Source organism: Castor canadensis, chromosome 9, assembly GCF_047511655.1.
Source record: "Castor canadensis chromosome 9, mCasCan1.hap1v2, whole genome shotgun sequence".
Classification (NCBI taxonomy): Eukaryota; Metazoa; Chordata; class Mammalia; order Rodentia; family Castoridae; genus Castor; species Castor canadensis.
The window spans coordinates 44,988,524-45,001,029 of NC_133394.1; the positions used below are offsets into that span (position 1 = coordinate 44,988,524).

Here is a 12,506-nt window from a genome sequence, read left to right on the forward strand (position 1 = left end):
GCCCACTTCTTCTAAACTTCTTTTGTTGCCAAATGGGCCTTATTGTAGCTCCAGATAAGGTACAAAAACAATCTTCCTTTTCACATTTGGGACAGCTTATTGAGGGATGGACTATCAGTCCCCCAAAAATAGAAATCCGTAAAGACAATTTAAAATCTTTAAATGATTTTCAAAAATTATTAGGTGATATAAATTGGCTACATCCAGCCTGTGCCCAGTGAGGGAGCTAACCCTCATGGGCTTTGTCCTCTATCATTATGGCAGGTGGATGTTACTAACATTCCATCTTTTGGACGACAGTGTTATGTCCATGCTGTCATTGATACTCTTTTGTTTTTGCCTCTCCAAGATCAGGAGAAGCAACACACCATGTCATAGATCACTGTTTAGCCGCCTTTGTGGTGATGGGCAAGCTGCTCCACATAAAAACTGACAATGGTCCAGGCTGTACATCTACTGCCTTTAAGGCTTTTTGTTCCTCCTACAAAATTCTCCATACCACAGGCATATCCTACAATCCCCAAGGCCAAGCTATAGTGGAACAAGCTCACCAAACTTTAAAAGTTCAATTACAAATACAAGAAGGGGGAGACAGCTCCCCGGCCACTCAAATTAACAAAGCTCTTTTTACTTTAATTTTTAAAGTTGCTCTGAATCTGGCTTTACTCCAGCTGAAAAACATTGGGAACATCATAATAAACAACATTTGCCACAGGTATTGTGGAAAGATATAATGAGTAGGGCCTGGCAAGGCCTTAGCCCAGTCTTGTTATGGGGCCGAGGCCATGCTTGTGTTTTTCCTGAAGGTGCAGAAAGCCCAATTTGGGTACCCTCATGGTTTGTGAAGACGCATGGAGCCCATCAGCCATCAGATGAAGAAGCTCCACCTGATGGAGGAGGAGCAGAGCCCAAGCCCACTGAAAACCAAACCAATGGAGATCCTGTCACTTGGAAGCGATAAGGAACCACCCTTACCAGTCCTACAAGAGGCAATTTCATCACCTTGACAAATGCAGTAAAACAACCCAGGGATCTACTCCCCCAGCTTGGGGTCAAATAAAATACTTGGTGGATATGGCCAAGAATGCCAGGGTGGGGACAGGAAGAAACACCCACTGTTCTTCTGCTAGCTATGATTACCATCATTAGTCAGCAGGTAAATGCTGCAGAGGCCCAGAACTCAGTACACTGGGCTTCTGTGCCTCATCCACCTCTGCTTCATGCAGTTACCTGGAAAAAGTCCATCTATATCAGTTTTTACTAATGACTCTGAGCTGGTAGGAGGTCACTCCAGTGGACACCTGGTTCCTACTTTCACTAATTAAAATTTTACAGGACAATCTGTTACTTTACCCATATGTCTGGGGAATTTGCCTTATTGTCTCCCTCTCATGCCTATTCGGAAAAGTGCTCTGCTATGAAATAGTACTGTTTCTTGAAAAAAAACTAGAATTTTTCACCTTTAATGCCACTCAGCCACATAATGCTACACATTGGCCTCACATTTCCTGCTGTCATGACAAATGCAATCCCTGGCGCCCCCATAAGGGAGCCTCATGGGAACAATGTATATCTGCTTCTCCAATAGCCATTAATATTACAGGCTATAAGCTGTGTATTGGTCTTATAATGACACTTCTGAAACTAATATTATGGGGTATTGGACCACCCCTCTTGTGGGACCAGATGGAGGAACCATTCAATCAGATATATGGAAACTAATATCAATCTAAGTAGCCATTCAGGCAGCTCTGTTGTTAAGGGATTGCAAGCTTGTGTTCAACATCCTTTTTCTTTATTGGCTGGATCAATTAACATTTCTAAAAATAGAACTGTTTTTGATATCTCTTGTTCTAATTGCAATTTAACTTCATGTGTGGACAATTACATAAATGGCAGCCTACTTATAGAAAAACAAAGCCCCTATATCTTGGTACCTACAAGTTTCACAGGACAATGGTATCATGATAGAGGACTACAGGTTGTCAAAGAAATAAAATCACTATTAGTAAGAGACAAAAGATTTGTAGGATTCTTGATAGCAGGCACTGTGGCAGCCATCACTGCTATTGCCACCATGACTACTGCTGCAGTAGCCCTCTCCCAAAGCATTCAAAATGCTCATTAGGTTAATACCTTGACACAAAATGTCAGTTATGCCTTTCAACAACAACTTGCTATACATGAAAAAATTGATATCCGCTTAAATTCTTTAGAAGCTGCTTTGCTGGCTATGGGATGAAGTTCAAACGCTGTAATTCCGTTAAGATTTACTGTGCCATGCAGGCTTCCAACATATTTGTGTCACTGCAGCACTCTACAATGCCACAGACTTCCCATGGAAATTCGCTAAAGCACATGTCATGGGAGCCTGGGAAAATAACGATTCCATTAACCTACAGCCTTAAGACAGCAAATTTTAGCCATGCAGCGAGCACACGATCAGGTGGCTGCTCCTGCAAATACAGCAAAACCTATATTAGCTGAATTACAAGGATTTAACCCTTTTAATACTCTGAAATATTCCTTTTGGTATTTCATTGGCATCGTATAATTAATACTTTATTGTTTTTGCTTACTTTTAGTTGGAACTCGAAAGATCAAAAGGCAACCCCTCAGACATAGAAATGCATTGGGAGCTTTTAAGGAATAGAGTAGGGGGAGATGTTGGGGACCAGGCATGAACCCTGACCAGACGTGAACTCTGACCAGGCATGAACCCTGGACTGGGATATAATGGAGTTTTCACAGCCTCTCCATGGTAGAAGTTTGCACAGCTTCTCCTACCATAAATTTCCCAGTACCTGGTGTCTTGACCTTTGTTCTCGCATCTCCTTGAAGAATACAACCTGCTGTGTCCTCATACCAGCCCCCTGATGCAAAACTAAATAAAATATAAAATCTGTTAGGAGATTCCCTGATGCCAGGTTAATCAACACCTTAGATAAGGTGTCCTGTGTGCCTTGATGATTCCAGAACTGATGTGCTATAATTAAGCTTCATCAGTCTTAGGAAAATTAGCCCACTAAACCTCATTCCTTTCACCTTAAATCAAAGAATTGTTAAAGCTTGATGTTTACCTGAGTCTTTTCCTTGTACTGACCTATAAAATAAACACTCTGGCTCAGGTAGGCGCTCACGTTTCCCATCAGGAACGTGCAGCCCTCCCTTCCCCAGCTTTCTGTTGTATGTCTGTGTGTCTGTGTGTGTCTCTTTTCTCATTCCCCTGACACTCTTAGTCAGGTTCACTCAGCATACCCACGCAGGTCGCAGGCAACAAACAGTTGCTGTGAATGATGCGACCAAACCAAGGGATGGTTCCTTACAAAAACAACACAGAAGACTAAAATCAGGCAGAAAAAGGACAACCATCACCTTATTTCAAGCACACAATTTCATCACAAAGGATATTTTTATAACATACAGATGTACACTTAATTCTTCACAGGTCCAGGAATGTAACAGCTTGACTACAATGGCTACTTACACAATTTATAGACTTCCAAATGACAGTCCCAAACTTGACAGAACAGTGAGTGACTATACAATTCTACCTAATAAACTCTTCCTAAGTAGAATGTATAACAAGACAGACACTTCATCATTCCTGCTTCTCCTCGTAGACCATCCGTGTTCACAATTCGTTCTCATCTATCTCTGTAGGAAAAGTGCTTGGGGTGAGATAGGATGAATAACCCCCATCCTCAGGTATGGGAGTCTGGGCTGGCCAGTTGTTTTCTTGCAACAGTGGTCTTGGAGACAAAATAAAGTGAGTCTGAAAAGATTCCAACGACTCTCCATCTTCCTTCTCCAACAGGAACTGATACTCGCCAAATCTGACCATGCACCTGTAGGGCAGGTCCATTTTATTGAGATAGCCCAGCTCCTGACTGTCCACAATCAAACTGGTCTTCTTACTCATATTTTTTATTTCAAAGGAGAGAACTGAGCTATTGAACTGTTTAAACGGCTGCAGAGAAAACTGGACTCGGGAAACCTGTTTGTCCTGAAAAGTGTAACGACAGATGCTAGAATTTCGTCCAAATTTCACCACTTCACCGGAGGGGAGTTTCTCTCTATTGTAAAACTCTATTGACTGAAATACTCCATTGTGAGACTTTCCAGAATGGTACACAGTCACATGAAGACAAGTTAATGTCTCTTCTGTGTCAGCATCTTCAAAGTTGGACATGATGCGTCCAGATGACCCACCTGCAACAGTTAAGCCACCAAGTTAGTTCAACACGTACTGCAAGTGCCGAGAACCGATATGCGATTTATTTGGACCTTAAATCAACAAAATCACAGATAGGCTGAGTACAGTGGCTGCAGCCTATAATCCTAGCTACTTGGCAGGCAGAGATTGGGAGGATCTTGGTTGGAGGCCAGCCAGGGCAAACAGAGTTCACAAGACCCCATCTCAACCAATGGCTGGGTATGCTGGTGCATGTCTGTCATCCCAGCTTCTCCAAGAAGCACAAATGAGAGGATTGCATTCTGGGCCCACCTGGGCATAGAGTAACCAACACAAAAAGGGTTGATAGAGTGGCTCAAGTGGTAGAGTACCTGACTAGCAGTCGAAAGGCCCTGAGTTCAAATCCAAGTATCACTCAGAAAAGAAACTTTCAGGTAACAATGTGTGAAACCTCACACAAAGCCCTTTCTCCATCCCTTTCTCCATCCCTTTATGAAAACATATCTAGTTTGGTCATAAGACCAAACACGTAATCTGGACAATAACAAGGAATTATTATTGACAATAAAGTGATTTAGGAGAAGCAAAGAGACCTTAGTTCCTTTCTCGTTTAAATGGAGGGACTTCAGCCCAGAGAAAATATGACAGTTGTACTTAAAAAAGAAAATCAGCAAATAAAGAATCTGGTTTGAATCTCTTCAGAGGATACACACATAAAGAAAGCCTACAGTTTATTACTTATATTACAATGACTTTTTTTCTTTTCTTTTTGTGGTACTGGGGCTTGAACTCAGGGGCTACACCTTCAGCCACTTCACCAGCCCTTTTTTTAGTGATGGGTATTTTCAAGATATGCCTATGGAAGTCTGGTGCTTTGCTCCTTGTGCTTGCGAAACAGGTATCAGCGCACTGTTAGACTTATCTTGTAACCCTGAAATCACAGATGCTGGAATTGGATACCTCTTTTCTTTTAGAAAACTAAACTGCTTAGATATCTCTGGGACTGGGCTCAAGGACATCAAAGCCGTCAAGCACAAGCTCCAGACCCACATAGGCCTTGTTCACTCCAAAGTGCCTTTGAAGGAATTTGATCATACAAACTGCAAGACAGAAGGCTGGGCTGACCAGATCGTTCTGCAGTGGGATCGTGTGATCATGGAGTCCATGAAGCCACGAAGAAGCATGGACATTAGAAAGACAACTCAGTACTTCTATGAGACACGGGCTCTAATGGAAGCCTCAAGGAAGTGTCCTCTGGCAGACACCCATATGAACTCTTCTGGAAAACTCCAGTTCTACAGAGAGAAAGCCCCGGACCGCCATGGGCCATTGTTGAAACATGAAGCTGCCTTGAGCCAAGAGTCAAAGAAGAGCAAAAAGAGAGGCTTTGAGGATTCAGAGCAAGAGCAGAATAACTCTTCCCAGTCTTCAAAGCAGAAATATGTCTGCCTGGCTGTGGAAGACTGGGACTTGTTAAATTCCTACTAACTGGCAGATAGAAGTGGACCTCTCTCCCTCAGCGCTGATGTGTGAGGAAAGGAGGCCAGTGATGACTTACTTTTTGTTTGAATTTACCTATGGCATTAGCATAGCAAGCAGATATTTCTACTTTTGTGGTGGGGAAGGGGAACGCTATGAAAGTATGTAATAATTTCTAATGTATATTTTCAATACATAGTAATTTTTTCAAATAAAAAAAAAAAAAAGATAGGGTCTCGCGAACTATTTCCCCAGGCTGGCTTCGAACTGTGATCCTCCTGATCTCTGCTGCCTAAGTAGCTAGGATTACAGGCCTAAGCTATGGGTGCCGGCTGCAATGACATTCTTATAAACTGTGCAACTTTGTTAAATAGGCAATTAAAAAATCATCAACAAACAATTGCGACATTTATGCTTACATCCTAATTTTAATTTGTTAGATAATGGTTAAAGATTAGCATATTCTATAATCTTACAAGTTAGACACTGCTTTTTAAAAAATAAATCTCCCCCAGATAGTTCTAAATATCAGAGTCTGCTCTGATCATGGAGTTAGTTGTTTTTGTTTGTGGTTTCTGGTGACTGGCTGAACAAACAGTCATCAACCACCAGCGCTCCAGCCAAATGCTGTCAACCCCATCCCAGAGCCCCAGACCCCGAGGTGCTCCATGTCACCAAGCCTTTACCTGTGATCATCAGTGGAATATTCTCAGTGGTGGAACAGAAGAGAATTAGTTCCTAAAGTTTTGGTGAAGTTGTGCTGCACAAAACTGCCATTTAAAAACCAACTTCGTTTTAAAATTACACTGCATATGCTTTAACAATTCAAACAATAATCAGGACTTTAAAACAAGTCTCTTTCCCCAGCCTCTTCCTGTCCTAGAGCTTACCGATATAAAAGTTGCTTTTTCTTTTCATTTGTTTTAGAGACACAGTCTCACTGGTCTCCAACTTGCATCCTGTGTTTTCACAACCTGAGTGCTGGGATTGCCGGCATGCACCACCATACCCAGTTTAAATGTGGCTCTTAACCTCACAGAAACTTTCTTCACATCTACACAGTTCTGTCTTTTGAACAAATCCATCAGCCAGGAAAATTTTGCTCCACATGGGCTCTTATTCCTAGTTCCCAGGGCTGGATTAAAGTCAGGGCCTGTGAGCATCTTAGTGTGTGTGAATGGATGATCAGGATTTGAACCACCGATGAGCCTCAGAGTTCACAGTTGTAATTCCCTCCTAACAATCAGTGACGGAGCTTGTCAAATACTGTTACCTCTGGTCAGCAGTTCTGACCCTTTAGAAAGGTGACTGACAGGTCGACCCCTGCACATCGTGGATTCACTCCATTAACAAATATGTCAACATGAATGTAACATGAGTGGAACGTGAGCAAAAACTACTTCTGGGAAAAAGCTCTAAAAGACTGCATAGTTCCACCATCCCCCTTTCCCATGTCAGCTTCAGCAGTTCCCAAAAGGAGTTCAGCCTGGGTCCCAGAGGGAAGGTACAGACAGATACATAAAGGACATATAACATCAGCAAGAAAATCCACACTTCCTCCTTGAGATTTTTGTGGTCATTTTTTACTACACCATAAAGTAGCCTGAGCTGACAAATGCATTCCTCCATCTTATCAAGTTACAAAAGGACAGTTCTAAGAGTTGCTACTTACTATAATCTTCAAAATAACCCTACAAGTTGCCACTTCACAGATGAGGAAGCGGGTTCTCAGAGGGTTTAAACAACTGGCACAGGTCACCAATGCAGTGCCTAAGCCAGGACTTAACTCTGAGGCACCCTCTCTTATCACTGCAAATACTGCCTCCCTGGCTACTCCACAAACTATCACAGTTCCCCTATAGAGAATGGGCCTCAGAGGCCTGTGTGCCACAGCCAGCAAGATACCAGCCTAGACTGGACAGCTGGAGAGGGCAATACTGTTAGTGCAGCTTCTCGAGCACCTGCTTATGGTAGCAGCTACCCCGAGGCCTGTGTTTAAATATGAGCAGGGACCTAGTCGCTAGTAATTGTGACTGGTTGTTTTGGGGAGCTCCAAAAATGAATAAATCGTGGTCTCTGTCCTCAAAAACTTAGAAGCAAATCTATTGGTTAATCCCCAAAGCCACAAAGTGGCCTGAATCCCTCGTATTTCAGAGCGGTCAGCAGAAAACCAGGCAGAAACTGACAAATAACTAACAAAATACATTTAAGATTGGTGGATTTTTTTCTTTAATCACTAGTGTGTAAGTGCTCAAAAAAGCTATTCAAAAATCTGTTAGTCTTAAATTACCAAATAAACAAAGCTTATATAACGGTAACAGTGAGTGCCTCTGGTGAGGAGCCCTAGGGGACCAGGAGCAGGAAAGAGACTTACTTTTCACTACACTTTCTGCACCTTTGAAATTTTACAACATGTACATTAAGACATCTTCAATATTTATTATTTATAAAAACCAAAAATTTTTCTGTACACAAACCATCGGATTTTGTTTAACTAAATAGACCTGGAGATTAACAAAATATCAGGACCAAGCAAACTGATATCTGCTATCACAAAGTTGTAAAACACTGGGGATGTCTAATAGTAACATCTGTGTTGAATTCTGTTAAATAAAGAAAGAAATAAAAACTGGTGGAGTGGCTCAAGTGGTAGAGCATCTGCATAGCAAGCATGAGGCCCTGAGTTCAACTCTCAGTACTGCCAAAAAGAAAGAAAAGGAAAGAAGGGAGGGAGGGAGGGAAGGGAAAGAAAGAAGAAAAAGAAGGGAAGGAAGGAAGGAAGGAAGGAAGGAAAGAAAGACCAGCTGTGATATCAGGAACTTTATCATTGAAACAAGGCAGAGGCACTGAACTCTTGAGTATAGGAAGAGAAGTTAAACTGTCCTGTGCTGGACCCCAGGAAGTACACACTCACTTGGAAGTCTGAGAACTGGGGACAGAGGCTTACAGTCAGATTCCAGCAAAGGCTTCTAATCCTCTCTAGGGAAAGAACAGTGTATGTGTATAGAGGTGTTGTGTGCAAAAACATCAATGGCATTCCCCACCCCCAACATCACACAAACACACTCCCCCACAAGCTATCCTTTCCCCGCCCCCGAAGTCCTGTAAAACCAGTGAAAAGACATATTGCCATGTATTGCAGAAGGGCGTTTGACCTTCTGATGTCATAAATGAAAAGCTATTCGGAGATATTTTTACTAAAAGGAGCCAGGTGTCCAAACATGCTTTGAGAGTTTGGTTTTTTTTTTTTAAAGAAAGCTGGCTGTCATAAGGGAGTTTCTTCTGGATGAAGCGTTAGGGAAGATATCCTTCTCAAACTTTTACCTTCATCTCTCCGGGTCCCAGGTCCCCATTGATACTCTCTAGAGAGACTATGTGATTTCAAGTAGGAAGTTTCCATTTTTAGGGAAGGCTTTTTCGCTGACAAATGCCCAACACTGAGCTATTAGGAGGAGAAGAGAAACTTGGACGCACAACCAAAGGCCAAGTAGTCCTCCTGCCCAACCCTCGCAGCACCCATCGCCCTGCGGCGCGGGGAGGCTTTGCAGGAGTCGTGAACCCCAGATCTGCAGAGCTGTTCAGCAGGATCCACATTTCCTGAGCTCACAGATCTTGCAAAAGAAGTGGAGAAAACCAAAACACGGCGGGAGGAGAGGCCTGAATGGAGCTGTGCGTTTTGCGAAAGACCGTGTCTTCTTGCTCCCACTCCGCGCGCTGTTGGCTGGCCTGTCCGGCATTTGAGAAATTCCTCTTTGCGAGCTGAAAGCTAGGGAACCTCCTAAGGATCCAGAATGCAGCAGGGGCTCTCGGATGAGCCCAGGGCTGGGGCAGAAAAATCTAGCTGGGCCAAAGACCGCGCGGGGTGGTGGGGTGCAGGGACGCGGGGGGCCCGGGGACCACGCGCAGCCACTTTACTCGCCACGCTGCATAAGTGCCATTCTAGAAAAACTCTGCAAAGCACGGGAAGGTACAATATCTCCAATATTTTTTCAGTGCCTCATTATATAGGTATCCCCATGTCTTAGAAGGATGGATCACGCTGTCTATAATTCTTTAAAACCTTTCCTTAGCATACGATGAGTGTCTGCTTGAGAACCAAGCCAGGAGGAGCAGCGGGTGATGACGTTTATACGACACCCCGAAAACTTCCTTACAAAGCTGCCCTTTCGGGGGGAGAAACAGACACCGTCCCCACAGCGCCCCCAGATCGCTGGCCAGCAGGTACCTTGGGAATTGGGAGTCCGCGAACCTTCTCAAGCAGCTTCGCTTTCGGGAATCGGAGCCCGTGGACCTGAGACTCGGGGTTGGGACCGTCCTCGGCCACCCCGCGTCCGCACCAGACTCGGGAAAGCGCCCGGGTCCCGCGTCGGTGTGCGCGGAAGCGCGTGCGGTGGAGCGCGGGGCGCGGGTCCGCGGGGCGCGGGTCCGCGGGGCGCGCCTCTGCTCCCAAAGGCCAAGTGCAGCCCGCAGCCGCGAGCCTCCCATAAGGCTGGCCGAGGGCGGGAAGGTTTTCAGACCCGCCCACCCGGGCCCGCCCCTTCCTCCGAGAGGTCCCTGCAGCCAACGAGGTCCGGTCCCACCAGCAGCCCTGCCCCACTGCCGCCTATCGGCCTCATGACCCGCCTTGATGCGCAATGCACTGACAGGAACCGCGCCTTCCCAGAGAGGCCTCTCTAGAGAGCACGTGATTTCGAAAACAAGGGAACGTGAGTCACCTCAATATTAAGGACGACTTTACCCCACAACGGTTTGCCCTGGGTTCTCGGGCAGGCAGGTGACTGAGGATAACAAGCCAGCCACGCATGGCTGAGCTCAATGTATACTAGAAAGCACATCCCCCTCACAGATGAGTAAACTGAGCCCAGGGAGTAGTTAAGTGTTCTGGCCAGCAAAAGCCGAAGTAGGATTTGAACCTGTTCTAGGATGCTCTCGCCTAACACCCAAGTGATCCAGGTGCATCCTCCCCGCCCCCACACCCTGAAGGGATTTTTCATTCAGGAACCCAGGGCCTGGGGTTCCACAAGTAAAGGATGGCACAGAATTACTCTTCTGGGGTCTTCATAGCTCAGAGTGAACAGGTAATACCACTTTTCTGTCTCAGAAAGGTTTGGAATGAACTAAAGATGGAGAAAGCCACCTTTAACATGTGTCAAGAGGCAAATAGGAGGTGGACCCTGTGTAAGGAGAAAAGAGACTGAAAATACAGGAAGGACTCAACGATGTGGCTGAGGTCATCGTAGTCTTCCTCAGATTTGGGAATCCACTCACTGATTCTGAGTCAGCCCAGGGAAGCCACTCATGTGTTTGGATTCTTTACATAAGTTCAGGACATTTGCTTGTTTGTGGGTCATTTTTCACTGACAATAAAAATATATGGATGCTTGGCCATAAAGGAAATGCAAATCAAAACTACATTAAGATTCCATCTCACCCCTGTTAAAACCTCTGTCTTCAAGAAAACAAACAACAAATGCTGGCGAGGAAAAGGAAACCCTCATACACTGTTGGTGGGAATGCAAATTAGTGCAGCCACTATGGAGAACAGTATAGCGGTTCCTCACAATAAAAACTACCACATGAGCCTGCTGTACCACTCCTAGACATATATCCAAAGGAATCAAAGTCAGCATATATTAGCTACTTGTACACCCATGTTTTTTGAAGCACTATTCACAGTATTCAAGTTATGGAGTCAGCCTGGGTGCCCATCAGTGGATGAATGAATTTTTTTGTTAATGTGCTATATATACACAGTGTAGTGTTATTCATCCATAAAGAAGAATGATGTTATGTCATTTGCAAGAAAATGGACTCAACTTGGAATCATCATGTTAAATGGAATAAGCCAGACTCAGAAGACAAATATCATGTGCTTCCTCTCATATGTGGAATCTAGATTTAAAAGCAAAAAGACATGAAGGTAAAAAGGGACTATCTGGTGGGGGAAACCTGTAGGAGGGGGAAGAGGAACAAGAGAAGTACATTGTATTCATGTACAAAAATATCATACTGAAACCCATTGTTTTGTAAAATAAGAAAAGGGTGAAGGAGGCTGAATATAGTAGAAATATTACATTTTCATGTATGAAAATGGAAAAACGAGACCTGTTGAAACTATTGTAGGAATTGGGGAAGAGTGGATAAAGAAGAATGATGGAGGGGTGAATTCAACTATGATATGTTGTAAGAACTTTTACAAATGTTGCAATGTACCCCCAACACAACAATAATATGATAGTAAAATTTTTCCATAATAAGAAAATGAAAAGATCATTAATTTTTTTAAAAAATTATCTATTACTTCGTCTAATAGAGAGGCTCTGAGGGAGGGGTTAAGTTTTGAACTCTGCAAGGTAAGTGTAGTCCCATGAGTAAGTTCTGGGCAAGGAAGTGTGCATCTAAGTTGAGGTCGATTCCTGTAAGGGCTGCAATTTTGTTCGTTAATCATCAACATTTATTGTTTCTTCTCTGGAGCAGAGACAGTGGGGTGTCATCTTTCAGTTAAAGAGTGTTAGAACAGGTGGAAGATAAGGCATATAACTTGGTTGTGCCAATAAACTCATGCAATAAAATAATATTACCAGAATTGGAGTTTCTGCTCTCTGATCTTACAAATTAGATCAAGTAAGATGGTGAAATGCTGTATAAACTGAAAAAGATCATATAAGTGGGTGGTTTTTGTTGTTGCTCTTGTTTTGGGTGGTACTGGGGCTTGAACTCGGGACCTGATGCTTGGTAGGCAAGAGCCATACTCTCGGCCCCCAAATAGATGCTATTAGCACTAATAGAGAAAATGTAACAGTTGCTAAAATTCAAGGTGCTAGAGATTGTT

At 43.7% G+C, this 12,506-nt stretch overlaps 1 protein-coding gene and 1 pseudogene across 1 annotated transcript; one reads left to right on the top strand and one right to left on the bottom strand.

Annotated features, from left to right (window-relative positions):
• Nucleotides 1-3,349: 3,349 nt before the first annotated feature.
• Nucleotides 3,350-10,136, bottom strand: Tifa (TRAF interacting protein with forkhead associated domain). The gene is made up of 2 exons (XM_020184409.2): nucleotides 9,900-10,136; nucleotides 3,350-4,212 (listed from the first exon to the last, which is right to left on the bottom strand). The coding sequence occupies exon 2, from the start codon at nucleotides 4,190-4,192 to the stop codon at nucleotides 3,635-3,637; it is 558 nt and encodes a 185-aa protein (XP_020039998.1). The 5' UTR covers nucleotides 4,193-4,212; nucleotides 9,900-10,136; the 3' UTR covers nucleotides 3,350-3,634.
• LOC109699618 (leucine-rich repeat-containing protein 42 pseudogene) lies at nucleotides 5,048-5,884 on the top strand (annotated as a pseudogene).
• Nucleotides 10,137-12,506: the final 2,370 nt, after the last annotated feature.